At 43.9% G+C, this 27,324-nt stretch overlaps 1 protein-coding gene across 3 annotated transcripts in view; it reads left to right on the top strand.

The window, feature by feature from the left end:
- C2CD2 (C2 calcium dependent domain containing 2) overlaps positions 1-27,324 on the top strand; it is a 32,206-nt gene extending 4,882 nt beyond the window's left edge. Inside the window, exons 3-15 of one of the 3 annotated variants that reach the window (XM_068179582.1) lie at positions 6,041-6,160; positions 6,490-6,591; positions 9,625-9,747; positions 10,042-10,162; positions 13,398-13,506; positions 15,465-15,526; positions 17,119-17,258; positions 18,053-18,224; positions 18,988-19,101; positions 21,254-21,381; positions 22,143-22,455; positions 24,154-24,190; positions 26,984-27,153. In XM_068179582.1, the coding sequence (XP_068035683.1) occupies positions 6,041-6,160; positions 6,490-6,591; positions 9,625-9,747; positions 10,042-10,162; positions 13,398-13,506; positions 15,465-15,526; positions 17,119-17,258; positions 18,053-18,224; positions 18,988-19,101; positions 21,254-21,381; positions 22,143-22,455; positions 24,154-24,179 (1,530 nt within the window). In that variant the 3' untranslated portion in view covers positions 24,180-24,190; positions 26,984-27,153. Of the gene's footprint in view, positions 1-6,040; positions 6,161-6,489; positions 6,592-9,624; positions 9,748-10,041; positions 10,163-13,397; positions 13,507-15,464; positions 15,527-17,118; positions 17,259-18,052; positions 18,225-18,987; positions 19,102-21,253; positions 21,382-22,142; positions 22,456-24,153; positions 24,191-26,983 lie in introns of all 3 variants that reach the window. The other 2 variants (XM_068179581.1, XM_068179579.1) reach the window with 2 other exon arrangements.

Genomic DNA, 27,324 nt, shown 5'->3' with positions numbered 1-27,324 from the left:
CCTAGGTAGAATTACAGCCCATGGAGATTTTTTCCTTGGCTTTTTTTTTTTTTTTTTTTTTTTTTGGTTTTTGTTTTTGCACTAATATAATCCTTTCTTCTTAATATGTTTACTCTTCTTTTGTGGTGCTTGCTGTCAGTAAATGTACTATGAAGGGATTATATTTCCTTCCAGCTTTTGTTTAGCTTGCCTGCATAAGTTGCTCCTTAAATCTCCTTTTACAATGCTGTCCTGGCTCCTGAGTCTCTCCTGTGCCCCCATTCTCAGCAGCAGCTCCAATTAAATCCATGCTTTTGAGCTTGACGGCTGAAGAGCCACACAGCCCTACAGGTAAGGTCTCACAGTGCAAGGAGGCAGCTTCTTTTTGGCTCTGGAAGTTGTTTCCTGAGGGATTTTGTGCTCCAGTGTACCTCTCCTGTGGCTGCTTCATGCTGTGAGTGCCTTCTTGCGTCAAGGTCTCCCTCCTTGTGGTGCTGTCCTGATAATAAACTGTCCTTTGTGTGAGCAGGAGTTGTTAATTCTTACACACACACACTATGTATTTTGTATTGCATTCCTCTCCTATGTTTCAAGGTCTTTCAGCTTTCCTGTGTGATGACCTAATCTTCCTTTATGTTGCTGTTTCCCAGCTTGCTTTCCTGAGCATCAAGTTTTCTTTCAGGTTTCTCCTGAGGTATTTTGGACTTACTAACTGTGCAATGGGTTTGGGGCCCAAAGAATCTTTGGTAACCTGTTTCCAGCTTTCACCTCCCTGCTCATTGTACTGTCCTCTCCCTTTCAAACATCCCAGTCCACCTTAATGGGGGAGTGATGGAGTAAAAGCTTAATTGTTAGTGGGGTGTGCCTACAGAAGTAAACAAGACAACATGAAGATCTAACCTTCTTCAGAACTGAGTGCCTGGTCAGGGGAGGACGATGGGGTGGGGTTTGTTTGCTTCACTGGAGGAGGTAATCCTGGGTTTGGCTCTGTCTGTCTTCCAGCTGCTGCTGCAGATGTGTGTGGGCCACCTATGGGCTTGTGCCACATCTTCCAGCTTGGCACAGGGATCAGGGAAGCCTTAGCACCTCGACATGGAGGAGCTGTGTCTGCAGATGAATTACTGTCCAAGCTACCGCAGCACAAACTGGCAAACCTCTCCTGGAGTTTTCTGTCTCCTCTTGGTCTCTGTGTCTTCAGCTGTGCTGTGTCACAGACTGCTTGGAAAGGCTTGCAGGATAGTGGGGCCAAACTAGCAATTCTAGTTCTGGTACTGATTTATATTCCCCTTTCTGAAATACGAGTACTGCTTCCTGTCTTTGCTGTGTTTGATGTTCATTTGAACTTACTAGGTGGATTGCAAATTCTTCCTGTCCTGTCTCATTGTACTCCCTGCTTGTTTATTTCATTCCCTCACTCCCCATTTTTCCACCTATTTGAATTTGAATGTGTTGGTCTCAAAGGAGTGGATAAATTCACGTGTTCCATCAACTTCTGCTTTGTTTCTGTTGCTGACAGGGAAACTCTCTCTCCTGCACTGAGTCCATCCCTCACCGTGGTGTTTACCACCATTTGGAAATCTAGTCTGAGGTTTTCATTGTATTTACAGGCAAATTCAGTTTGATACTGGCTCCTAAAAAATCCACACTTGCCTGTGCCTGGGTTAGACATTGCATTTTCTCATCATCTCCCCTTTATTTGCCCTGATCACATGGTCAGTTGTTTGGGTAAAGAAGGAGTGAAGAAGAAGCTGGAGAAACCCCAGAAGAAATGAAGGAATTGGCTCTGGTAACCAAGAAAATCATGTAATTCTTCTGAACAGCTGAGTGCTAATGACTGTCAAAAGGCAGAAGTTTTTGACTTGAAAAATTTTCTTGTGGTGAGGTTTGCAGCCAAGCACACAAGCTGTCTGTGTGGCCATTGACAAGATAAGTTTTCCATGCCAAAAATAAGAGCCTCCTCATAGTAGAACCCTGTGAGACAGATGGGAAATTGTGAGGATCCTAAATCTTACAGTGGGATCTCACAGTGAGATTTCACTGTGTGGCTGCCTCATGGTTAATTCTGATTCTCTAGTGAAAATGTTAAATATTTGTATTACTTACATACTAGTGAGTAACCTCAAGTAACCTGCTCTTTCTGGAAGTAAATACCAAGTGCAGTAAAATGAATTTCCTTCTAGAACACAAACAAAAAAGACAATCAAGGCCCATTCTGCTGGGGATTTTACAAACATATGTGGTGTGGTCGGGTCCTGGGGAAGGTGAGGGAAATGTTACCCATCAGGGCTGTCAGAACTTCCCCCTGAAGCACAGCCAGGGAGGGAACCTGCTCCTGCACTTGGGGGGGAAGGGTAAAGAAAAGGAAACGTGTAATGCACAAATTAATGGGGTGCCAGCGCCAAAACTGAAACCTCAAGGCAAGAAGGCACCATGTGTGAGGAGCAGGGGCACCATGGTACTTCTTGAGATGAAGCAGCTTCTGCTGCTACTTCAGGAAGGAAAAAACAGATTTTGAAACCTGTCCAGAGGAACTGCAAAGGGAAAAAGTCTGGATATTGAAGGGGAGGGCAAAGTGGGGGAAGGGTTTTAATAGCTGTGAGTACACAAGTTTGGACACTTGACTTTCTCAGAAAAATAGTCTTGCTCAACCCACAGAGCTTTTTCGGTCTCCTTTGTTCCTGTGGTTGCTTATCTGGAAGAGAATTGCTTTCAGGATAATTGTACTCAGAGCTTTAGGTATGTGTGAGAAGGCTGTGTCACAGCATCTGCAGCTCAGTGGAGCTGAGTGCCAGCATCTTCCATATGGGGAACTGAGCCCAGCCAGGTCTGGGAGTTCTGGCCACTGCAGCTCATCCCACCATGAGGATGTCAGGTCAGGGATGAGGAGGAGAGGCTGGAAACAGCAGGAATAACCCTGGTAGTGCCAGCTGTGCATGGGGACGGATAGCAGAGGACTGAGGAGGAGCAGGGACACAAAGGTACCTGAGGAAGGGCTGGGAACTCCTTCCATGGGAGAATCCACAACAAATGGAGAGAAGGGTGTTTATGCTGGAGGGAGAAAATACCTTGATATTGGTTTCTTTGTGCTGCTACTTCACCTCACCCTATTTCTGCTAATTTAGGAGATGTGTCTTGCCCAGAGGTAGGATCACAAAGGGGGGGGTGGGGTGTGACCCCCTCTGGGAGATCAGAATCAGCTGCTCCCAGCTGCTGTGCAGGGCTTGGTTTTTAAAGAACAGTTTGTTATAAAAGTGACAGGTTTTCTAGACTCTAAAACACAAAGGGTTGATAACTGGGGATGTGTCTGGTAAGGGGAGTGGGAGAGAGAACAAGGAATATAAATTAAGGAGAATTCTCATCCTGTCAGTCCAGGTTCCTCTGTTTTCTTGTGGACACCTATCCTTCCTCTTTCTCCCACTGCCAGGCAGAAAGGGCTGCTTTGCCTAGTCTTCCCTTTTCCAGCTCTTCATCTGTGCAGAGAAAATGAATTTGAGGAAGCAGGTTGGAACAAGGCGGGGGAAAAGGAGCGGAGCACGGCAGGCTTCAGTGTTTGTGTGCCTGCCATGGGGGAAGTGGCCTACATATTTCTGCTTGGGTCTATCAAAATCACCTGCTACACTTCTAAAGGAATGTCACTCAGCAAGGGAAGCAGCAGTTGCAGTCTCTTTGATCACCTTTTCACCACTTGTGGCAGCATCGGAGATGAAAACTAAGTCTCTTTCTCTTCAAATTCTAGCCCAGATTTCTGCTTCTCTCAGTATTCTGATTCCATCATCCATCCTGCTCCCAGAACAAAGGGATTCACCTGGCATAAATACATATTATTTTCCATTTACAAACACGGAACCAATCCTTTTGATGATTGGATTAAAATTGACAGGTGGCTGTATGTGAGTACCACAGTTTTTTTTAGTAAGAGTGAGGGCAGAAAGGGAGTAGGGCTTAGTAGATGTCATTGGCGGAAAATAAATTAATCAAGAAGACTAAAAGTCCAAACTTCAGTCGTCTGGGCTTTGAAATAAGTCGTAAAAATACATATAAAAAACTGATTTAGCATCTCTTGACAAAACGCAGAAAAAAAATGAAAGTTCCACCACTTGCAGTGTCTGTTTCCATCCTTTACTTGGAATTAAACATGATTAAGAAATAAGTGGCACATGAACTCAGTTGCCAGATCTCTGGCCACACTTTTATTTCTTTTAAAAACATTAATCAACCATATATACCTGGCAACCTTGGCTCTTGGACATCCAGAAATTCCAGATGAATGGCTCTGCACTGCATGTACAGCAAGTCCAACTTGTTCTGAATGCATTGAACTTCCTATGGATGTGTGGAAAAAACATGTATGGATGATAAAACACTGCATTTAGGACATGGAAGTGGCAGCAGTTTTTGCATCAGACCTGTCCTTTTTTCTCCTCTTTCCTCAAAAAAGAGGGAAGAACCTTTTCAAAGTTTTTCAAGAGTCACCGTATCAATTCATTACTTTGAATGAAAGGAGTGATTCTGTGTTGCATCTCAGCTATAAGTAAAACAAGCAACTAGAAGCAGCTGGGCTCTTTGTTCTTGTTAGCTATTAAAAATCCTTTCTATTTTACCATAATACTGGGTGTTAGTGTTGTTTGTGTGGTATTAAGGTCAGAAATCACTTCTGAAGGAATCTGGACTTTGGGAAAGGGGAGAGGTGGGGTGGACTCATTTGTCCACTTCTAAACTATAATTTGCAAAGATACAACCTGAAAAGGCAAATCTTATTGCTTGTGGGTGTGGTTCGGATTTTTGTTTGTCATATCCACCTCCCCACCCCCTGCTCCTTTGTAATTAAGTCTCTACCTTAATGGATGTACTCAGGCCCTTGATAAAGCCCTGGCCATCCTTAAAATGTACCCCAGAGAGCCCAGGGAGATGAAATGTATTTAAGGAGAGACTGATAAGGATCTTCCAGGAGTTGCATGTTTCCTCTCAAAGCTTTCAGCTTCAATTCCAGTGCCCATAAGTGGAGCAGTAAGTGCACAAACACAATTTAATAGCACCGTGCAGAGTTTTTGTCAGACAAACCTTGCAGGGAGTTATTTGTCTGTGCATTGCATTGACCTGGTTCCCTGTGCCTGAGTCAGTGTGAGGAGGGCCCAGCTGTCCTTCCCACAGCGGAGCTGTGGGGACAGTAACCACAGAGGGACAGGGACAAGCAGCTCTCCTCCACCAGCACATCTGTTTGCAAAGCAAACGTGCCTCTATGGTGTGATGAATAATTTCTGACTTCCACCCCATGGGCTTTCCTGTGCTGCCAGGAGCCCTCCAGGAATTTCTGCACACTCCGGGAATTTTGCATGGCAGCTCCAGCAGCTCAGTCAGTTTGCAGAGGGGAGGGAGCAAAAACTGTCCACTGTTTACAAGCTCAGTGTGACAACAAGTTAAATTACTGCTCCTAAAAGTGTAGTGCAGTCAAGTGGCACTCAGACGTCTTTTTCCCAGGCATTTAGCTTTGTCACCACATTTCAGGCTTTCTTGGTTTGGTCAAAGGTTTGAATAAATTCTTAAAGGTTCTTGCTCCTTCTTACCCACTGAGAGCTGGAATTACTCAGACAGAATCCTCTGCTGTAGCAGCAGGTTTATATCAAAGTTTCACATTTGTAGGATACTACTGAATTAAAGATTGTGTGGCAAATTAGCTCAGAGCAGGAGCGGAAGAAGAACAATCATCTTTTCCCTCTTGGCGCTTCAATACATAGATCTGTGAAACGGAAAGGAGTCCTTGTCAGGCAAGGAGTTACTTCTGAATTAAGTAATAATACAAAAGAAAGTTTGGGAAATGCCATCATTTGCAGGTATTAGATTTCATGTACAGATTTGAACACTTGAACTATGTGCTTTTAGAAGAATGTGCAGAAGGAGGTGGGAACATGAATGAAATTGCTTAGAAATTTCCCACCTGTGCAACTTAGCAGAATTCTGCTAGCTTAAATTCCTTTCTTATTTTCTTTCTTGCCTTCATCAGACCTTCTGAAGACTAATTTCTTTTTCCCTTCATTTCCTCTCATCCTTTTCCTTTCTGTAGGTGGTTTCTTGCAATGTTGTGGGAGATTTTGTGAAATTCCTCGTTGCTGTCTCAGCCCCTCCGCCCGCAGCTGCTGAAGCTCAGTCGTATTTTGTGAAGCTGTCCCCAGTCCACCTGCAGGTAAAGTCTTAAGTGTTGTTCTCTCTTCCCATCCTTTTGTTTCCCCTCCGGGGCAAGTGGTAAATACAGAAATTAAGCTGCCTCTTCAGGAGACTGGGGAGAAATTACATGTTGGGTAGACTACTTGGATATCTAGAACAATTCCCTTTTTTAAGTGGCATGAACTCTCAAAGCTTAATCAACTTCTGCCTCCTTAGAGTGTCACTTTGAAGCTACCTACTCAGAAACTGGTGTCATTCTTCCTGTGCTGAGCCTTAATGTGGAGGTTGACCTACAATTTCCTTCCAGGACACCACAGCACTCTGCAATAACTCTTTTCCTGTCCACAGCTTCAGCTCTACGTGAAAGACAAAGGAGAAGATGTCAAAGTTGAGTGGTTCCTCATTAACACCGATGAAATCAACTTTGAAATCCAGCCAGCAGTGCAGGAGGTCAGTCAGTAAGTTTTATTTCTTGTAATGGTAGATGGGTCTCCATCCCCTTGGTCCAAAGTGTGGTGTAAAGCATCTCCCATGGATCATCTATCAAACCCCTACACCTCTGAAATCCAGCAACACCTCTCAAGATCACTGAAACAGGTCTGTATTTGACAGACAAATCACTTTGCAAGCATCTTTCATCCAAATTCAAGGTGTGAAAAATGTCTGTTCCTAAATATCTTCTCTCAGAACACTTCTAAAATAATTTTAAAACCCCTAGTTGTAGTGGTATTTCCATCAAAGCAATTAAAACATTGCTTCTTCCCTGATTTAAATAAGTTTTGAAATCTGGCAGCAATAGATCAGGAATAGCTGTGAAAAACACAGTTATTTAAGGAAATGATGGATGATCTAAAAATATTTTGATGCTTTTGGAACTGCACCTGAGCTTTCTATATCAGCACTGATTCATTGGGCCATCCCCTCCAAGAGTTTCATCTTGTCTGGGATTCTGTTCTGCATTTGACTCTTCCCAGTTTTTTATTTTTGGCACAAATGTGGTGATTTTACTGTTTCCTACAACTGTGGGGGAAGACTTGTTTGTGTTTTGTTGAAGTTGCTTTCTTGACTGAAGGCCTTGTTAAAAAATAATTTTATTGTAGAGCTGCTTCTAAAGACCTGTACTGAGAGAGCTACAATCATAATAATTTATTACTACAGCTTTTGTCTATAAAAATGTGAAACTCATAACTAAAGACAGAGAAGCCTTTTGAAGTGTGTTTTAATGTAGGTTTTACCATGCATATGTAGCGTGGAAATGACCTTCATATGCTGGGGTGGCGTGTTGATTATCCACATTTGAACAGTCATTAACTATTAAATCCTTCCTGACAAACACAGATGACTCTGGTGCAGTCACTGGACTTCACAATCAGCTTTTTGCTAGGTGCCCAAGTCCAGCTTTGCAGAGTTGCACCTGTTCTGCTCTGCCTGCATTTTTAGAATGAGCCTGTTAAGTTCTTTATTCGTTAGAGGGCTTTATTTTCACTTTGAAGTTTGTATTAGCCCTTCTGGAAGAGGAAGGGCAATAAACAAAGGGCTACAACCTGTGAGCAAGCTACACTTGAGAAATTGCTTCAGCTCCTAAACTTCAATGTCAGCTTTTGTGTCTTGTTTTCTTCCTCTTTCAGAAGCAACACTGTGTGTACAAACAAATACCTCTAATTGCTTGTGATTATCTGCACAGTGGTTTTGACATCACACAAGCTGGCTGTAATAACCCATTTTCTCTTGGTAATGGCTGGGTGAACCTGAGTTGTGTTGGGCAACCTGGCTGACTGGTAGGAGTTGGATTTACACAATTTATATCATGCGCTGGTGTGCCCCAGGCTGGCTGTGGTGTGCACCCCTAGCCCAAGTCAAACCCAAAGTGAAACCTGTTGTCTTTATCATTTGGAGGTGGCAGTTAAGCCATTATGGCTTGTCTTGTTGAGGGAGTTGTGCTGGAGAGTTACTTTCCAAAAAAAGGATGGCTAAAAATGAGGCAGAGCTGACAGGAGGCTCTTTAATCAATCTCCTTTCCAAATAACTATGGAAACAACAGCAAATACCTATGAACAGAAGTCCAGTGACTGAGGTTGCTGTTGTTACTGTTAAATAACAGATGTCACATTAGGCTGATGGCTAAGCATGTGAGGCAACTGGGATTTTACAATTTAGGTAAGAGCAGGGGAGAGAAATTACCTCCAAAACAATGAAGACTAACCATAATTTATCTGCTTATTTAAGTAACTTAAGTAATGAAATTGCTGTTACTGAGGTTTTAAAAAGCCTAATTTACTGTGATCTTTATTAAAGTGAATATGATCTGTTTCCTTGGTGGCTGTTTGAGGCCACATGGTGTAAATGCAGCAGATTTTTGTGGGACTGGCCAATGCTGTTGTATGTTTTGAACATGTCATCAAAGGCCAGTTAGGTAAGAAGGCAGTAAAACAGGACTTCTATACACAGCACTCCTGGGATTTTTTGTGAAACACCCTAAATGTTTCTGTAACACCAGGGCAGCTGGGAAAGGGCTGTTACTCCCAATCTCTTTGTCATGTCCTGCAAGGTGCACATCAGTGAAGTCTCAGTGTGGTATCAGATGAGAAAAGATGGATGGGTCCTCTGTTTTTTGGTCAGATCTTTGTCTCCTACATCAGTCTTTCCTTTAGAAAAGAAAACTCACTGAGATTTCAGAGCTGTTGAATTTCTGGGACAGATTGATTTAAAAATCTGTGCCCTGTAAGTAATGGAGCAGACAAAAATTCCTGAGGAGTGTGCTGTGAAAAGCAGGCATTCTCCAGGGGCACAGGGAGGGCAGGGGCAGTTCAGTCTCTTCATACACCTTAGAATTAATCAAGTGAAGCTACCTGTGTGTACACAAAATCTGTGCTGTGTTCTGACCCCTCAGAGGTTGTGGCGCTAAGCACAGGTGGCCGTGAGATTTTTTTATGGGCAAACTACAACTCAGTGCCCCAGAGCAGCACAGCTCTGTCCATACACTGCACTTTTCAGCAAGGTTGAAGACCTCCAGGAGATGCTATAATATTTTTTTTCAGTGCAGCACAGGATTAGTTTCTTCTCAGCTGCTGCAAGCTGGCATAACTCCCAGTAAATCAGTGGAATGGTGCAGATCTGCTTATCTGATGACCTGATCTGCTCTCTCAGGAGAGTACAGAGCAGCGCAGAATCTTTAAAATACCATCATAAGATAAAAACTGTTAAAGAAACTTCTGTTTTTGTGGCTAACAGCTGTGCCTTCCTAACTCTCAGAACAGCATGAGTTTTTCAGTGCTTAATTCTAGCTTTACTTTAATGCATAATGGAGAAATTTAAGTAATTCTTTGTGTGATCTGTTGTTAAATTCTGTTGCTGGCAACAGAAACCATGTGTCTCTCTCTGACAAAGCTAATGTTACATGGCTTTGGTGGTATAGATATACACCAAATTAATTTTTGCCTCAACTTCTTCTGCGTTATGAGAAGTCTGATGGTTTCCTCGTAGGGACAGACAGCAGGGACATGTGCAATATCTGAAATGCTCAGAGATGTCTTGAAGAACCTCTTCAGCTCAGCTTCTCCATCTGTAGAGTTGAGTGTGAGGCCTGCAGATACAAAGGAGGTTCAGGTAAGGCTCATTCCTTCCAAAATCTTTTGAGAAGTGTCCTTCTGCTTAGTGCTTTTATTACACATTCATGGCTCACAGCTGAGTAAGTTTAACAGTGTTCAGTGACAAGAACCACCTGGGACACGTGTTTAGAACAACACAGCCCGTGGCAGCGGAGGCTTTGTGGTCACACCTCCCCCGTGGCTCCGTGTTGGTGTTCCAGCCCTGCTCTCCTCTGCTCCCCTGTGCCAGCGTGGCACAAGGGCTTGGTGCTGGCATGTGCACAGTGCCCCTTGTCGTGGTTGCCTTTTGCAGAATGTACAGAACACAAGCCTTCTCCCTCAGGGCACAAGTCCTCCCAAGCCTCCCAGGGCTCACGACCTCAAGCTGCTGGTGAGGAACATCGCGGTGAAGCCGAGCGATCTCCGTGCTGCAGGTACCACAGCCCAGGGGCTGCTGCTCCACTCCAGGCAGGCCTGGGCTTGGGTTTTCTTACTTTCCTTTCAGGTGAGGTAATGGTGGAAGTTCTGGGTTACAGCCTGCTCTCAAAAGAAGGTTTAAGATGTTGCTGTATTCTGAGAAAGAGAATTCATAGCATCACAGAATGGTTTGGGTTGGAAGGGACCTTAAGCTCATCTCATTCCACCCCCTGCCATGGGCAGGGACACCTTCCACTGTCCCAGGTTGCTCAGAGCCCTATCCAGCCTGGCCTTGTGCATTCCCAGGGATGGGGCCAGCCACAGCTTCTCTGAGCAACCTGTACCAGTGCTGACTTAATGTATATTGTAGTTTATTTGAGTATTTAAACATCTTCTTCCTCTTGTACAGAAATCCATCATTGCTGAAAACAGATTGAAATGACCACATATATAAAGCTGGCTGATTATTTTCTGGCTTCTAGTTTTAATTTCTAAAAGTTCTCACTTTGGCTGTACCCGAGATGAGGGGCTCAAATCCAACTCTCCATTAGCTGCTGGCAATGACACTGGCTTGATTCAATGTTACCTTATTTTTCTTTACATTAGAGTGATTTGCAGGTGTATCTCAAACTCTCCTCCTGTATTAGAAACTCCTGAAAGATTTTTTTTTTGTTGTCAGGGACATTTTCCTCTAATGAAGTGCCTTTGCAGGTAAAGAAAGAAGGAAGGTGCCTCTTGCAAGTGGAGAATGAAGCCAAAAAAGAGGTCACTGCCTAGTGAAGTTAGTGTTGGGTTTGGAAAGCAGCACCAGGCCTGTCTTGCAAGTGCTCAGACTTCTCCAAGTGCAGATTGAGGCACAGCTCAGATTCTCTCAGCAGAAATACTTGGAGGCTCTGTTGTTTATGGCCACTAAACAATTCTGTAACAGTATTTTTAATGGAAGCTCGTGGCTCCTAAATTAGGCAAGGCAGTAGTTTCAGATGAATATATCCTACTTGCTGTTCTCCTTTTTTTCCAGTTAGAGGTAATAGGTTTCTGCCCTAGAGTCTTGCATTATGTTGCTTTGCTCACCCTGGTTGGAAGTGATCCCCCTAAAAAACTCTGCAGAGCTTTTTTTTTTTTAAAAAAAAAAAAAAACAAATTATTTTTAAAGCAATTCTGGATCTCTTGGCTGTGAAATGTCCTTTATCAATAAAATATGCTGGCAAGTGCAACCCAGTTGAGTGGAAAGTGTCCCAGCCCACAGCAGGGGGTTTGGAATGAAATGATCTTTAGGATCCCTTCCAACCCAAACCATTCTATGATTTATTACTGCTCTACAATTTCATAGTGCAGACTAAACTTTGCAAAAGATTGGGTCATTTTCCCTCACTTTAGAAGTCATGAGATGAGATATCTTTGTGTGCATAGAACAGAAGAGTCACCTTGTGAAAATCACTGCCCCTGCCCAAAAAACAAGAGGAAAAAGAGACAATTTGTGTGCTCTGCTCTGGGAACACAGATGTTGAGAGGCAAAATCCCCATTTGCCATTCTAACAGGAGATGGAGGGAATTTTGCAGCTCCTGGAGTGTAAATATTTGGAACTGAGGATGAGAAATAAAGCTTCATAATGGGGTTTAACTGGTAAACTTGAAATCCAGTGAGAATCCTGCACAGCTGGAAAGGTGCTGGCTTCTGGACATAACCTGCTGACTTTTAATTAATATTCCCTTCCCTTTTCCTGGCCTTCCCTTGCAATAATGAATTATCCTGTTGGAACTCAGGCTCCATGGGACTGTGCAGTATTTCAGGGGGCTGGGGAGGGACAGCTTGTCCATGCTGGTGAAACCATGGATGATTGATGGATGCTGACAGGATTTATAGGAGCTCTGGCTCTCCTGTAGATATCTTAGTTCAGCTGGTGAATACCCAGTAGCAGAACTGGTCTCTGCTTATGGGCTGTGCCTGTTTTTATCACCTTGGTTTGTGTATGTAAACAGAGGTCACCCTAGATTTTGTACTACATGCCCTACAGGGAATCACTTAGGGCAACAGTGATTTCTGCTGGTAAGGAAAAAGCAGTTAGTTGTTTCCAGCAGGGTGTCCAGGGGGGCAGAAAAGCTGCAATCCCTGTTGGGTACAGTTGGTTTGTGGCTCAGGTGTAGTTCCAGGCAGGGCTGTGCAGGGTCCCTGCCCTGGGCTGGGATGTGGCAGCAGGACCAGGCTCAGAGACACTTGGCTGGGGGAGCAGAAGCCAGCCCAGGCCCATGAGCTCAGGCTCAGCCCCTGTGAAAGCAGCTCAGCTGCTTCCTCTGGGGTCAGCTTGGATCCCAAATAAGCTGTGTGTACACAGTGCTTTGTCTCCTCTAATCACCTTGCCAGGCCCAGGCTGCCTCTGTGCCTGAGATAGGGCTGGCCCAGAGCATCCAGAGAACAACTGAGAGCTGCTTATAGCAAATACAAACCCAGAGTCTTCTGGAGAGCCGGGGCAGCATCTTTTGTTTGCTTCGCCCACAGTCAGTACTGAGCTTTTGTTGCTTCCCTTGATGTGCTGGAAGTCTGGGTTTAAATTATTTCTGATGCTGTGAAAGCCATATTAAAGAAACTCTTTTAAGAGGAACACATTGGGCAAACTATTTCCCCTTGGAGCAGCAGTAGAACTATTCTTAATAAGCCAATTTGCAACAATACCAAATTCCAAGATCAAGGCAGAGATAAGTCTGCAGCAGTGCTTTAAAACTTGTTAAAACCCACAGTGCAGGAACCAGTGTGAATTAGCACTGCTGTCATCAGTCACTTGCGAGCAGAAAAAGCTTATTTTCATGTCCAGATAAACCGCTGTGACTGTGGCCAGGAGGAACTTAGAAAACTTCTGGTTTTTTTAAAGCAGCTTGTAAGCAACTTTACTCCCTCCCTGCCTCACACCCACATCACCTGCTCACTCTTAGTCTCCCCATCTTTTTGGGTCGTTTTATGCCTGCATTTTGTTGCTTCATGGCAGGATTTAAATTGGGCTGTCATGTTTCACAGTGGGGTAGTTCATAAGACAGCAGTGATGCAATAGTGACCTTTGCCATGAATGTCCTCGGTGTACAAACCAAGGGAAGGCATTTGTTCTTTGGGAGGACAAACCAAGGGAAGGCATTTGTTCTTTGGGTCTGCAAAAGTCAGTTCAGAAGTGCAGTGTGCAAGGAAAGGGGTTTCTTTGCAGTAAGTGGCCTCTTGGTGACAGAGCATTAATAACTGGCTACTGATTTTTCTTGCCCTTACAGGCAGCACAGACCTTGTGTGTATAGTTCAGTTGAATGACCCTATGCAGAAGTTTTCCAGCTCTGTAGCCAAAAATGCTGCACATCCCTTTTGGAAGGAAGAGTTTATCTTGTAAGTAACTTACCTACTGAGAGTACTTTTACACTAAAGCACCTTTTTTTTTCTTGAACTGTGTGAGAGAAGAATGGCATTTTGAAATAGGTCCATTCCTGGCCTTTCTCTGTATGGCCTCAGAGAAATCTGGAGCTGGTGGGGACTTCAGGATATCTAATTACCCTCTGCATGGGTATGAGATACAGGTCTCTACGTGTTCCATGATACATGATTCTAGTAGATGGCAGCAGTCACAGGCATAATAAATCACCTCATGCTTTCCTACAGTGCCAGAAAAGAAGTGTTAACAAAGTTTTGAAGTCACTTTACTGTGAAAACTGCATTTGAGGGAATCTAATGTCTCTCCATTCCCTCCCTCGAGTGGAAAAACAAAGGTGGAGAAATAATCGAGCATCTAAAAGAATGGTGGCCATGACTGAAAAGGGAGTGTAAAACTTAACTAGATTTTCTTTCTCCTGTAGAACAAAAAAAAAAAAAAAGGACTTTCAGGCAGCCGACACAGTATTCTGTGATTGACACAGCTGCTGTAAATAAGGTCAAAAGTGAGCGGTTCTAAAACTATTTTTATTTTCACTTTCTAACAGCAGAGCAAAAATGGCTTCTGAGTTGTGTGAGTTTAGGAAAGGGGGGGACTCACTGATGAACTTTGTTTTCCGAAATACCACAAAGTGCTTCAGCCAGTGGCTCTGTGATTCACTTCAGCCATCTGTTGGTGGAACAGCACCAGGGTTGCAAAGGAGACAAGTTCCCAGCAGTTTGGGACAGGAAGTTTGCAAGAATAATACCCTTTTCCAACTGAAAGCCTGAGAGAGGGCAGGCAGGATGTGATTAACTTGACTGGAATTTGGCCTTGACACGAGGAATAATGCTGGGGTTTCCACACTGCCTTTCAAAAGTGCATGAGGTAAGCCTGGGGGCTTTTACAGATAAATGATTAGGATTTTGGCAGGGGTTTTTTGAACTTCTTTCAAGTTCCTCTGCCCTTTTCTTTCTTCAGAGCCAAAAATATCCTCCACTCTGAACACCACTGTACTGACCATGTCAGACTCTGCTTTAGCTTCATGACAAAGCAGCAGTAGTGCCATCAAGGTGCTCCTTTCCAAGGTTTGGGGTGCAGGAAGGATGGGAATGGCAGGGAAAAACTTAAAATCTGCTGCATAGATGATGCGCCATGACATCTAATGGTGGTGGGGTGTCTGCAGCTAGGATCACACCATCCTGAAACAAGGACATGGCAAAATGAAACACGTTTGCATGCCCTTAGGGTTTTTGGCAGAATGCCTGCTGAAAGGGTTATAAAATAAAGTTTTGCTGGAGGGTTCCTCAGTAGGTACCCAGTTTGCTCCACTGTGTCAGTCAGAGGAAAGGTTTTGTATCTGCTGTTTAGTCCATCTTAGGAAGTACCACATGTGTAATTCTGAGAATAGTTCACCTGAGTTTTGTCAACAACAACTCCTCTTGTTGGCTTGCAGCATCCTTGAGTCTTGTTTTGGAAAAGTGATACTGGCTCTTCTCATTTAAAGCTGTAACTACTTTTGTTTTCTTGCATCTGTCCTGTTTTTGCAGGACACTTTTCCTGCTTTGACAGGGATGTTGATTGAGCCTTTTCCAGCATCTTGACTTACAAATTTGATCCTGCCAGGAGAAACAAAGCATTTTGGTGTTGTGGTGTAGCAGTCAGACTAGGAACCATCTTCAGCGTGGAGGGCAGCGTTTGTCAGCTCCTGGGGAGAAGAAAAGCCTCTGAAATTCAACAAATTGAACCTGTGCAAAAGTGAGGGAGGGGCCCAGGCCATGGCTTTTTACTGTGATCCCTTTAGTCACTCTTACCCACCTGCAAGGTGCAGTGCTTGGCTTGGAGAGGGCTGAGAACAGCTGGGGAAAGGGGAAAACCTACATGGGAAGAAAACCTGCTTGGGCTGCAAAGACCTAACGTGGTTTTGTTTCCTTCACAGTGAACTAAGTGCCAAATCAAAAGCATTGCAACTGCAAATAGTAGAAGATGGAAAGTTGGATAGTAAGTATTTTAAGACTGAGTTATTTTGCATGATCTGTGTGTGAGCTTTGCTGAGTGTTGACAGAAGTCCCCTTTTATTTCTGGACTGCCACAGAAACTGTGAGATCAATCAGTAATCATGGGTGGAAGGAGAATACCCTGACCAGGTGCCTGAGTTGAAGTTACAGAGAATCTTTGAGTTTCTCTCTAGATTGTCAACACACTGAGTCTTGCAGGTGCTGATATCCTCTATTTTCCCATCTTCTAAGCATCTAACAGATCCACTATGAACCTTTTTGGTTTCAAGTTAAGCTTTTGAGTTCTTTCTGTGGCTGAATGGGCATTGTTGGGGTTAATTGTAAATCCTTCCTTTTCAAGTCCCAGAGAGTGCCTAACAATTCAGGTATGAAAATCACAATCAGGTGTAAAATACTCTAGTTCTGATTATGTTGGATTAAATATAAAACATGGAGGCTCAAACATTTTTACAACTCGATTCTGTTGTTTCAGAATTATTTTTAATAATCTAGATATACAAACTTGTGCAATACCTTGCTTATGATACGTGATTATTGGAGGGATTGTAAAGTCAAAAGCTTTTAAAATTTCCTGATGTTGGATGCTGTTTTTTATTTTTAAAAAAATATGTATGTGGAGTCAGCAAACTTATGTTTTTCTTGGACAAAATGTACCTAAACATCTTTAGTCTTTCAAGCAACACCAGGAATATTCTACATCCCAACTTGCAGCCTGGTTTCCTGAAGAAAAAGGTCCCAGTGGATTGTACTGACAGTTCTCTTCTTCCCCCTCTGCCCTTCCTTATCTGCTGAGCTGTTTTTCTCCCAAAAACTTAAACAGAAGACTCAAAGTAGAATCATATTGATGAGCAGAGAGCTGAGTTATGTGACTATAATGTAGATCCCTACTTTTATAATACAGGTATTGACATTGAGTTTATTACACCTGTTCAAATTGTATGTATTTGAGAAAATCATGTAATACAAATTCTCAGTACATGTTCTCCGGTAACCTGACCTCAAAATGCCAGTCAAATGTAGGAATTTATTGTTTTAAAGCATTCTGCTTTGCATAGAAAACTAGGATTTCATCTCTGAACTCATGCTGTACATTGCTAATAATTTGTTGTGGTCTATTGGAGCTGATAAAGTCAGGGGAGGAGCAAGAGAATTGCTGAAGTTTTACTAAAGTGCAAATTAAACACTGTTGTGATGCACCAGTTAACCAGGACTCCAGATTGTCCTCTGAAATGAAGGATGCAGAAACTGGTTATGGAGATTGTCCAAGAACCTAATAGTTGTCTCCTTTTTTCCCTAGACATTCTGCAGATACAGGGAAAAATAATGGCCAGAAACAGCAGTAAATAAGTAATACTTCATGGTTCCATTCTTTCCTGTTGCACAGTATTAGGCCAGGCTGAGGAATAGTCATAAAATGGAAAAAAAAAGCTGTAAAATGCCACTTCTCTGCCCCGTGGTGTAGAACCAGCTATTGCAATTTTTTGCCTGAATTTTTCTCCTCACTTCCCATATCCTCTCCCTTACGCATCCTGGCAGCTTAGATCTGGGCTGACCTTGGTGATTTTATCCTTCCAGGTCCTTTATCCGGGCAGGTGACTGTACCTCTGGACCTGTTCAGGAAGCAGCCCTCTGGCCAGCACAGCTTTGCTCTGAGCAGCGGGGCCGGGGAGAGCGGCTCGGAGCCAGGGCCCGGGCTGGGATCCATCAGTGCAGAGGTACTGCTGGCCTTGGGGTTTGGGCTGGGTCTTTTACTTCAGGAGCTGCTTGGGAGTGCTCATCTCATGCTTGGGATTGTGGCTGAGTCAGAGCAGCCTGTTCTGATTGCAGGGTCTTCGTGTCTTATGGGGATTTTTGAAGGAATTTTGAATTATTTAGAGATGGGACCTCTGAGTTATTTTAGATTATGCGATTTATTTTTCTTCTACATAGACAGGAAGGGTGAGCTCACATCTTTACTGCATGGTTCAGAAGGTCACAAGACCCCTAGTTACAAGACCTTTTGAGGATTTATTGACCAATAAAACATTGCCAACAAGGATATTCGTGTTTTTGACCCAATCTTAAATATTTCATCTTACGGACTCATGCTACAGTGTGGCTTTCTTAGCCAATGTCAGTGTTATGACATACAAACCTACAGTACTGCATCCTAAACTCCTTGTTTCCCTTTGTAACTGCTTTCATTTTTTTCTATATCTTTAACTCTAAACTTTCCTGTATTTAACTTAACGTGTCTCTCCTTTAAACTATAAATCCGCATCCTCACTTCTAGCACCTAAGTTTGGAAGCCTTTTCCAAGGTCTCAGATCAAATCCTGTGTTTAATTCTAAGCTTTGGCTTCCAGGCCCAAAGTTCTGAGAGTTCCCTGTATTTCGAATTCCAACAGTGTCGTATTGAAAGAATTAACTCTTAAGTTTGGCTCAGCAAAAACTTTAAAGGAGTACCAGCTAGAAATAGAATCCTTCTTGCCTGACTGTGCTTCTGAGGTGGTGTTTTCCTGTCTCCTTAGTTCTCCTTTGTAGAACCCAGTGACCTGAAGGCAAGGCAGGTCTCCTCTCCAGTGCTGGCCACCAAGATCGAAAAGGACCGCACTGTGATGCCCTGTGGGACTGTGGTCACCACTGTCACTGCTGTGAGAACCAAGCCTCGTCTGGAAGGGAGATCCTCCCCCCTGAGCACAGGTCAGCACGTCCACGTCTTCCTGTGTTCCTCCATGGGCACCGGGAGAAGCACTGGGGACTGGGGTGTCAGGGAAGATTCCAGAGCTCTCAGATGTGTTGGAGTGGGGTTGTTGTTCGTATTCTCCAGAATCAGGATTTTAATTTTCACAAATACTTGTTTCTTACAAGATGAACGGTTAATGTTTCTTTTCGTATGCACTGTAAATCTTCACCATGGTGTGATAATGTAGAAGGGCTGGATTTTGGTGGATGGTTTTTCACATGACAAATATATCAGAGGTTTGCTGATAGCAAACCATCCTGTGCCTTCTAATCCTGATCTGTATTATCACCTCTGACGAAGCTTGGTGCTACCTGGTGGCAAAATACTTTTCAGCATGTCCTCCAGGAGCAGATTTTCCCATTTTTCTTGGGAAAATTATAAAAGTAAAACCTATGAACAGTCTTGGTGTGAAGCATCACAAAGATCTGTGTTCTTTTAAGTTGTTAAAGCAAATCTTTTATTTGTGTGTTGTCTAATGTGTTACAGCACAATGTTTAGAAACATTCTTTCATGCTTTAAACATTTAAAAATGTTTTAAAAAATTCTCACACTTCACTGGCCTTTTAGGGTCAGGTTTACCACAGAACATATGTTGAGAATTTCTGTTAAACAAATTTTTCAAAAAGAATTTGAACAGGCATAATTGGTATAATAAATTCTTAGTAACGCAATAAAAAAATGTCTTGACCAGTTCAAATAACCAGAAAACTTGGTCCTCAGATTCTCCTGTGAAAACTCCAGTTAAAGTAAAGGTGACTGAAAAGGATTTCATTGTTGAAGCCCTCCATTCTCATGGTGCTCCAGTCAGCAAAACTTTGTCATCTTCAGATACAGGTAATAAAAATGTTTGGGGCTGCTAAGGAAAGCATTTCTCTGTTCTGCACGTGGGATTAATGTGATCCTGTTAAAATGACAGCCACCCCCTGTGGCTGCTGCCTGTCAGCAGCACTGGGGTGTTTATGTTACAAAGCACTGTGGTTTGGGGTATGGCAGCCTTGCAGTAAAAGTCTGGTTTTAATTGGCAATTTAAATTACTGGTTTTGAATAAATAACAATGAGCTGTGGTTTGCAGAGGAGAGGAGGCTGCAGAAGAGCCAAAAGTAAGTCTTTTCTCTTACTTTTGAATGCCTCCTTTTATAAAGGCTTGGGGGATGCTGCACTAAATTAAAACCCTGTGACAGGTACCTCTAAGTCCCCTGTGTCTGAAGAGAAGGCAGAGGCTGGACTGAAGACTCAGTTCTCTTCCTAGCCCTGCCACTGGGCTTTTTTGGGCTTACTTTGCCCATTTGTCCACCTTCCTAAGTCACCTGGATACAGCTGAAGTTACTTCAGAGTGTCAGATGACATTGCCAGTAATTATAAATTCACTTTGAATTGTATATAAACCTGATTTTGTCTCTGGAGAATTTACCTTTTCAAGTTGCACCTCTAAATCTTCAGCACATTTTTCAGTCCTGTGTGTGGTCACCACTGAACCTTTCAGTGGCTCTGTGGGCACTGAATGTGACAGATGTGACCCAGTGTGGCTGCCAGTGGCACCTGCTGTGCAGTTCAGTTGGCTTTGTACAGGTCTGAGTGGGGAATGGACAACCTGGAGATGATCTGGGCTGCTCCTGGCACAGTCAGGAGGTTTCTGAGAGACAGAAATGTATTGGCCAACAAATGTGGGGAAGGGCAAGAAGCAGTAACCATGAATAGCTGTAACAGCACTTGGATCTTTTCCTATCTCTAGGGTAAGAAATACTCTGACACCATGAAGCACGCACATCAATTTGGGAAATGTTAAGATAGTGCAAGGCTTCTGAGTTGACTCTCTGAAGTGTTTATGATATTAAAGACAAAACACTTACTGGAAAATTCACCTGGAGACACCATATTGTTATGGACAATGTTTTTATTGGGAGTGCAGGGGGATTTCTGTGAAGTGTTTCTACAGTATTGCAGGAAGAATTACTCATTCAAACAAAAGCCAAATGTAAGAAATACAAAGGAGCTTTTGGAATGGTGAAAGTTATTACAAACATTATGACAAAATAGCAGCAAGCACTCTGGGAAAGAAGCTGTGTCTGTGCCATAGTTCTGAGTGATGACAACAATAAGAATTAATGCAGGGGCTGAGGAGATGGAAAAAGTCAAGGTTTGAGATGAGTGTGCAGACATGCACACATATTCTTAATTCTTGGCTTCATCTCTTCTTACATTACCGTCACAGTAACAAAAGGCACTGCTCAATTTAGTTAACACTGGTGCTATTCCTGCCTCTATTCTTTTTGTTGTTGTTACAACTTTAGCCAGAGAAGTCCACCTCAGGCAATTAAACATGGGGATTTTTGTCTTGTTAACTTCCTTAGCCTTGTTTGTTCCTGAGCTTGATGAATTTGATTAATGTGTATTCGTGTCCTAGATGCCAGAAGGGGCCACACTTAGAAATACACTTGTGTTTGTCAGTAAAGACAATTTATGCAGAAGATTTTATATTCCTGTGCAGTGGTTGGAAGGGAAAAGGGGAGGTGCACTTTACAGGATTTGGAGGCAGCTACTTTGCTTTCCCCACCCTATCACAGTGCCATAGCAAAACTGGAAATGCTGATCAGGGAGATCTGGAAAAGGAGCAAAATAACAAAAAAGCTACCTGAGGAAGCTTCATGTGCCAGCCTTGTACCATGTTAGAACTATGGTTCTTCATGACTGTGATAATTCATGATGTCCCCACTGTCACCACAGGATAGCAGTGCATTGAAATAATGGGGTGCTTTGTCCAGGCTTCCAGAACCTCCTTTGTTCTCATGGAAAGGGTTTGTAAATGCCATTTTGGTACCTTTTGTACCTTTTCTCCAAAGGAGGGAAAGACAGCTGGGTGGTGAATTGGTAAATTTATGGTGTTTATGCCATTTCTGTGAACTTTAAGTCCAGGACAATCTCTGCCTGTCTCTGCTGTGTTTTTTCCTGTGTTCTTCTCCCCTCTGAAATGCTCCTTTCTCTGCAGAGCTGCTGGTACTGAACGGCACCGACCCTGTGGCAGAAGCAGCCATCCGGCAGCTGAGCCAGTCTGCAAAGCAGAAGCTGAAATCTCCTCGGAAGAAAAGCACCATTATCATATCAGGGGTGTCCAAGGTAGAGCAGAAAACAGCACTTAGAGTTGATGCTTAGTTCTGGAAAGCCTTTTCTGCACTGACTGCAGCGTTAACAGGGCTTTTGCTGTCCCTGCAGAATCCAGTTTTGTCTGCCAGGTTGTTTCTGTGACTGTTTCAAGTTCAGCCAAATCAGGGTGTAGCGTTCTCATTGTTAGATTGGACAGCCTGACTAAAAGGCAAGGTGTCCTTGGACAGGAGTGGTGTTAGGGATTTGGGAAAATCAGTTTAGGTGAGAAGAGAGGATAATCCTTCTCTGTGTTTCACCCATGTAAGGAAGATGCACTGAAAAAGTATGAAAGATTTTTATACTTCTTTTCAAAGCTGTTAAAACCCTCTGAAAAAATCTCTGGTTCTCTGGTCTCTGTTCCAGAGGGAGGGCAAACAGTGAGACAAGATGAAATGTTTTGGTGTTAATTTTCTTAGAAGGACCAAAAGATTCTCTGGGTATGCTGACACTTCATTACAGCAGCACATATGGGGGAGTCCTGTTATTTGTAGTGGGGCCAGGGATAGGTAGAAGGCATTTACTTAATTGATTTTTTCACTCATTTGGCCTTTGCAGCATGATTAAAACTTTGCTAAGTGCTGCTCTCCTTTAGTAGAGCTAAGGAAGCTTCAGGTGGCTTGCTGATGGTCCTGAGCAATACAAGTGTAAAGAGTTAAAATAACTCTTGCAGGGAGGTTTGTTTTTTTCCAGCAGGATGACTCGTGTCAGTGTTGTCTCTTATTTCCACTGGGCAGACCTCTTTATCTCAGGACAGTGAAGCTTCACTGATGATGGACTATGCTGCAGCCATGGACAGCTCCTGCAGGGAAGCAGATCCACCCACTGTGGAGGAAGCTGTTGCAAAAATCACCTCTGATGAAAAGCAGTCATTGGATACTTCAGAAAGAGTCCCTGGCACTGACCCACAGCAAAGCACCCACAAGGTCTGGGGTTTGGAGAATGGCAGCCAGCAGTGGGACACCAGCACACTCTTAGACCAGACCTCTGAAGAAATATCTGGGAGCTCATTAAGTGTTTCAGAAACTGGGAGCATGAAAAAATCTAAAGGTACATGATCCTCACTTCCACTTCAGTGACTGCTTTCTCTATGTAATTGGCTGCAGTAGTTCATCCTTTCTTACTGATTTTTTTTTCCTTTAAACTCTTTTTGATTGTGGTGTTGGTTGAAGCTGTTTTACTTGCAGCTCAGGCTTTCTTATCCTCCCCTCCATGAGGAAACAGCTCACCCTTAAAAGCTGGCAGCTCATTGCACCCAACTCAGTTATTTGGGAGAGAAATCACTAGTCACATTATCAATTCCTCAAGGAAAATTGTGTCCTTGTAACCCAGGACTTGCCCTATATTGCCAGCCCCATTACCAGGGTGAAGATGGCAGGGATCCACAGTTGCTTTCCAATACATTCCTCTTCCTCCTTCACCTCTCTGAGCACAAGGCTGCCCTGCCCTCACTGAAGTGTGTTCAGGGAAACACCTCAGCTGAAGCAGAAACTGCCTGCTGAACAGATTCCCCCTTTTCACTCATTTCATTAATGCGTAATTTGATAAAGAAAATGGAATAAAAGTTCATTTGATAAGTAAATAAGGCATAAGATCATTTTGCTTAGGTAGTTACAAACCTGAATAGCTGCAGTTTGAAAATCTCTTAGGGTTCTTTGTGTTTCCTTGGTAAATCCAGCAACCCCTGAGCACTGGTTTGTGGTAAACACAAGGGTCAGTGCAGTGGACTGTGCCCCAAACAGGCACACAGGTTGCACCTAAAGTTACAAAAAATACTGTGCTTTTCACTCATATCCATCCCTCTCTGCTTTATTATTTTCTATCCTTTCCTCACCCAGAGATCCTGGGAGATGGCTGACGACAAAACCTCCCTATTTTACTGGATTTTCACCCCCCTCAGCCACAAGGCAGACACTGGAGCTCTTTGTCAGGACCCTCCCTTAGAGCACAGAGTTGGCCTTCCCGCAGCTGGACTGCTCCACATGAGAGATCAGGAGGGAACAGCAACAATCCCTGTCACACACATGCTCAGGCACTGGAAAGCCTTGGGTGTGTTTGGGGTAAGGGGAGTGGGGTAGTTGTCAAGGGATTTGGCTCATTTTGGAGCCTGGAAAAGTTTAGGAAGCTGTGTGAGAAACGGCAAAACCTCTGGACTCTTTCCTCAACATGTTATTCTAAAGCAAGCAAGTGGAAGTTTATCTGTGAGTTGTTGTCTAGTTTTGGGTTTCCCTGTGCAGAGATGAGGCTTCTAGAGATCCTTTTCACACAATTCAGTATAGGACTGCTAAAAACGGCACAATATCTCTGAGAGAGTTGTATCATCTTGAAAAAAATACTTGAAAAAAACTGGCTCAAATCCCTTTCATTATACACAGATGTCTTTGTGGAAGTCTTGAATCTCTGCTTTGTCACAGCTGAGTAGCTTTTATGGGGTAAGATGGGAAAACATTTCAACCCCCCTGCCTTCAGCGAGCTGCGAATAGTTCAAGGCTTCTGTTTGTCAAATACTTTCCCTTAAAAAAAACAAACAACAAAAAAACCCACCACAAACAAAACCGCAAATGTAACAACAAAAAAACCCAAACACGGCAAAAAACCCAAACAAAACCCCTTCTGCTTTGAAAAGCCTTTTGTGTGTGTTAATGTCTTAAAGCTAGCACTTTTTTTTACTCTTGCATATTTTTGTTTGTTTGTTTTTTTACCTTTCTGACTTCCTCTTTCTTACCCGTTCCCTTTTATAAACTTAAGATGACTGCTATGCCAGCCAGAATTAATTACCTACACAGTAAGTTATTTCTGTCTCTTTTTTTTATCCCTAAGAAAATGTAGCTTTACAATGAGATACTCATTGTAAAAACTGAAGCAAAAATTAGTTTGACACCCCTTTTCTTCTTCCTCTATCCATTCCTTTTCTCCTTCCAAAATTACCTTCCTGTGCTCAGGTGTCTCAGCAGACCAGTCTGCTGTGACAGATCATCCTTCTGGTGGTTGTGCTGACCAGGAGGGTCACACAGAGAGGGCAGCAAGGAAGGCTTGGAGGGATGCTCTACATTCCTCATCTCTCTCCATCATGCCCACTGCTGTAGCATCTGGTAATCAATCAAAATCTGCTCATGCAAACCATGTGTGACCCCATAACTGGATATACATACACACAAAACTTATTTCAAAACCTGCTGATAAGAGATTTTTAGATGAAGCTTTTCTAGCCTAACTCACAGAGCTACCACAATCTCAGCAGGTATTTACAAGATCAGCAGCTTTTTACCAAACCACCTGTATGAAAACTGTTTTGGAAGTTGGGAAGGAACGGAAAGCGATCTCTGTTGGTATCCTTGTAGATGTGGAAGGAAATCTTCCTCCATTAGCACAAATGAGATTCAGAAGTGATCCCACCCCCCACCAGCATTTTCAGAACACCTTACATCAGTGCAGTGAGTTCATACAGTGCTCTCTGCTCACCTCCTGGTGCTGGGGGCAGGGCTGGCACATGGATCCTGTTGAACTGGAGGAATAAGCATGCAAACAGCAAATGAACCAGCACATAAACAGCACTGCCCTGCCCTGCCCTGCCTCCTCCCAGGGCTGCATGTCTGCACAGCAGCCAGAGCCACTGCCAGGCAGCACGCTCCAAGCTGGCTGCACGCTGCTGGGCATGTGGCAAGCTTCCAGGCAGCAGAGGCTGAACACCAGGGAGCTCTTGTGTCAGGGGCTGCTGCTTGTGCTGAGCCTGTGCTGCTCTCCGGGAAGTGCTGCCCACGGATCTTCAGCTGCAGGGAGTTGTCCCAGGCCACCGGCACAATTTTTGGAGCATTCTTAGTCGGGTGCTGTTTCCTAGTGTAGAAAATCAGTTTGAATGACAGAATGGATGGGACTAAAAATCTGCTTAGGGATAAACTCTTGTGTCCTAGTGCTGCTGGCACGGGGTCTGGGCAGAACAGCTGCCTGCTCAAACAGGAGCTGCACAGCAGCGAGGCCTCTGGTCCTCCCAGCCTCTGTACATCAACAGCTGTCAGTGTCCTGGGGTGGAACACTGCTGCTTTTGTGCTGCTGATGACAGCTTGAAGTGGTACTGCCTTGCCAGAAAGATCAATCAGAGGTTGATGGGAGGGCAGTCAAGATTCAAATCCATGAGCTCTGGTTGCTTTCAGCTGATTTCTGCTTCCCATCCTATTATGCCCTGTGAGGAGAGTCGCAGCAGCTGCCAGAAAAAAACATGCTTGAATATCCTCCCAGGTGCTGAGTGCTTAGCCCTTAAAGTACACAGTAATAAACCTAATTACACGTTTGTGACTGCTTTGGTGTGCACAAAGCAGCATCTGGCTGCCACGAAATACCTGTTCTGCAGCTGTCACTGTGTGCAAAGTGACACACGGGCCTTGGCAGGTCCTCGGGCGACAAACATTTAATTCTAGCTGTGGCAGTGTCCCATGAAAGAACTGCACTGTGTGTTGCTTTTTGTGTCCATTTGCAGTAGGAGGAAAAGCAGAATCAAGATCATGCCATGACAGGAATGAATAGCTGAACTTGGAAAGGATCAGGAAACGTGATAGTGGTGCAGGGAGGAGGTGTGGAAACTTTGCCAGGGAGGTGACTGTCCCCACATCCAAGTCTGACTGCCAGAAGCTCCTGTGCTGGCTTGTCACCTGGGTCCTGCTCTGTTCAAACGAGCTCTTGCCACCTGGGACAACAGCCCTACCAATTCCATACAGAACTGATGCTATTTTAACACAGAGCTGATGTCCCAGCCAGGCTGAGTGTTGCTGGTAGCCTGGAGCAGTGTCCCTGCCAGCTGCACACCAGGCACACATGGAGAGGGAGGGTGGAATTTGGCAGAATGGCTGCAAAAACAGCCCAAGCTTGCAAAGAGAGGAGTAGTGATAGCTGCTGTTGGCAGCATGAGTCCCTGGTGAGATGACAGCTGCAATTGCCTTGGCTGCACGCTGGGTTTGACAGGGGGTCAAGGGAAGGAACATGGCAAAATAAAGCAACTTAATTTGCCTCAGGAGGGATTTGGGCAGACTTCTGAACCTGTTGGAAGCAGATGTAATACTATTTTTAATCTGTTTGAAGTGCACTGCTATTCCTAACAGGGTTTTAGAATAGCAAATGCTTTGTGAGTGTTACTCTGGGTGGTGCTGCTGAATTTGTATAGAACACCTGCTGCCTGGCTTGTACAGAACCACTGCACACACATTTACTGCCAGGTACTGCTGTCCTGCACTTCAAATTAAAATTTGCTTCACGTGGTGCCTCATAGGCTGAACTTCACCTACTTTGATCTCTGAAACAGCAAAGAGTAACATTATTTCCTCTCTTTCATTCTTTTTATAAAATCATTTCTACTCCACTGGTTGGGAAGATTGGATGTGCCTGTGTGACACATGAGAGCCCAGGGTACAGCCCACACCAGTCGCTGTGCATGAGTGTATGACCACTAGCGTGGCCTCCAGAGGAGCATGAGGGAGACTTAAATCAGAGCATCAGCTTTTCTCGCTCGTGCTGCAGTTAAAGCTGAGTTTCAAGAGGACAGCAGACTGTTCTGTCTAAAGCGTGCTGCACCTTTTTCCCCCCACAGGTGGGATTTTGAAGAAAAGCGCAAAGCTGTTTTTCCGCCGGCAGCACCACCAGAAGGACCCGGGAATGAGCCAGTCCCACAACGACCTGGTGTTCCTGCAGCAGCCTCTGTCAGAGGAGAGCCGCAAGAAGGGGGGGACACTCTCACGAATTCTGAGCAAGAAGCTCCTTTCCAGGAACAAGAGCAAGAACAAACTGAACGGGGCTTCGGGAGAGCCGTACCTATGAACCCAAACCCTCTCCGATGGGATTCCTGCTCACCAGCTGAGCGCTTGTTTACAGAGCAGTACTAGAGAATACAAATATGGCCGGTGACTTGCATAAAAGGTTGTTCACTATTAA

The sequence above is a fragment of the Anomalospiza imberbis genome, chromosome 2, assembly GCF_031753505.1.
Source record: "Anomalospiza imberbis isolate Cuckoo-Finch-1a 21T00152 chromosome 2, ASM3175350v1, whole genome shotgun sequence".
In the NCBI taxonomy this organism is placed as follows: domain Eukaryota; kingdom Metazoa; phylum Chordata; class Aves; order Passeriformes; family Viduidae; genus Anomalospiza; species Anomalospiza imberbis.
This window is presented reverse-complemented; position numbering and strand designations above follow the sequence as displayed.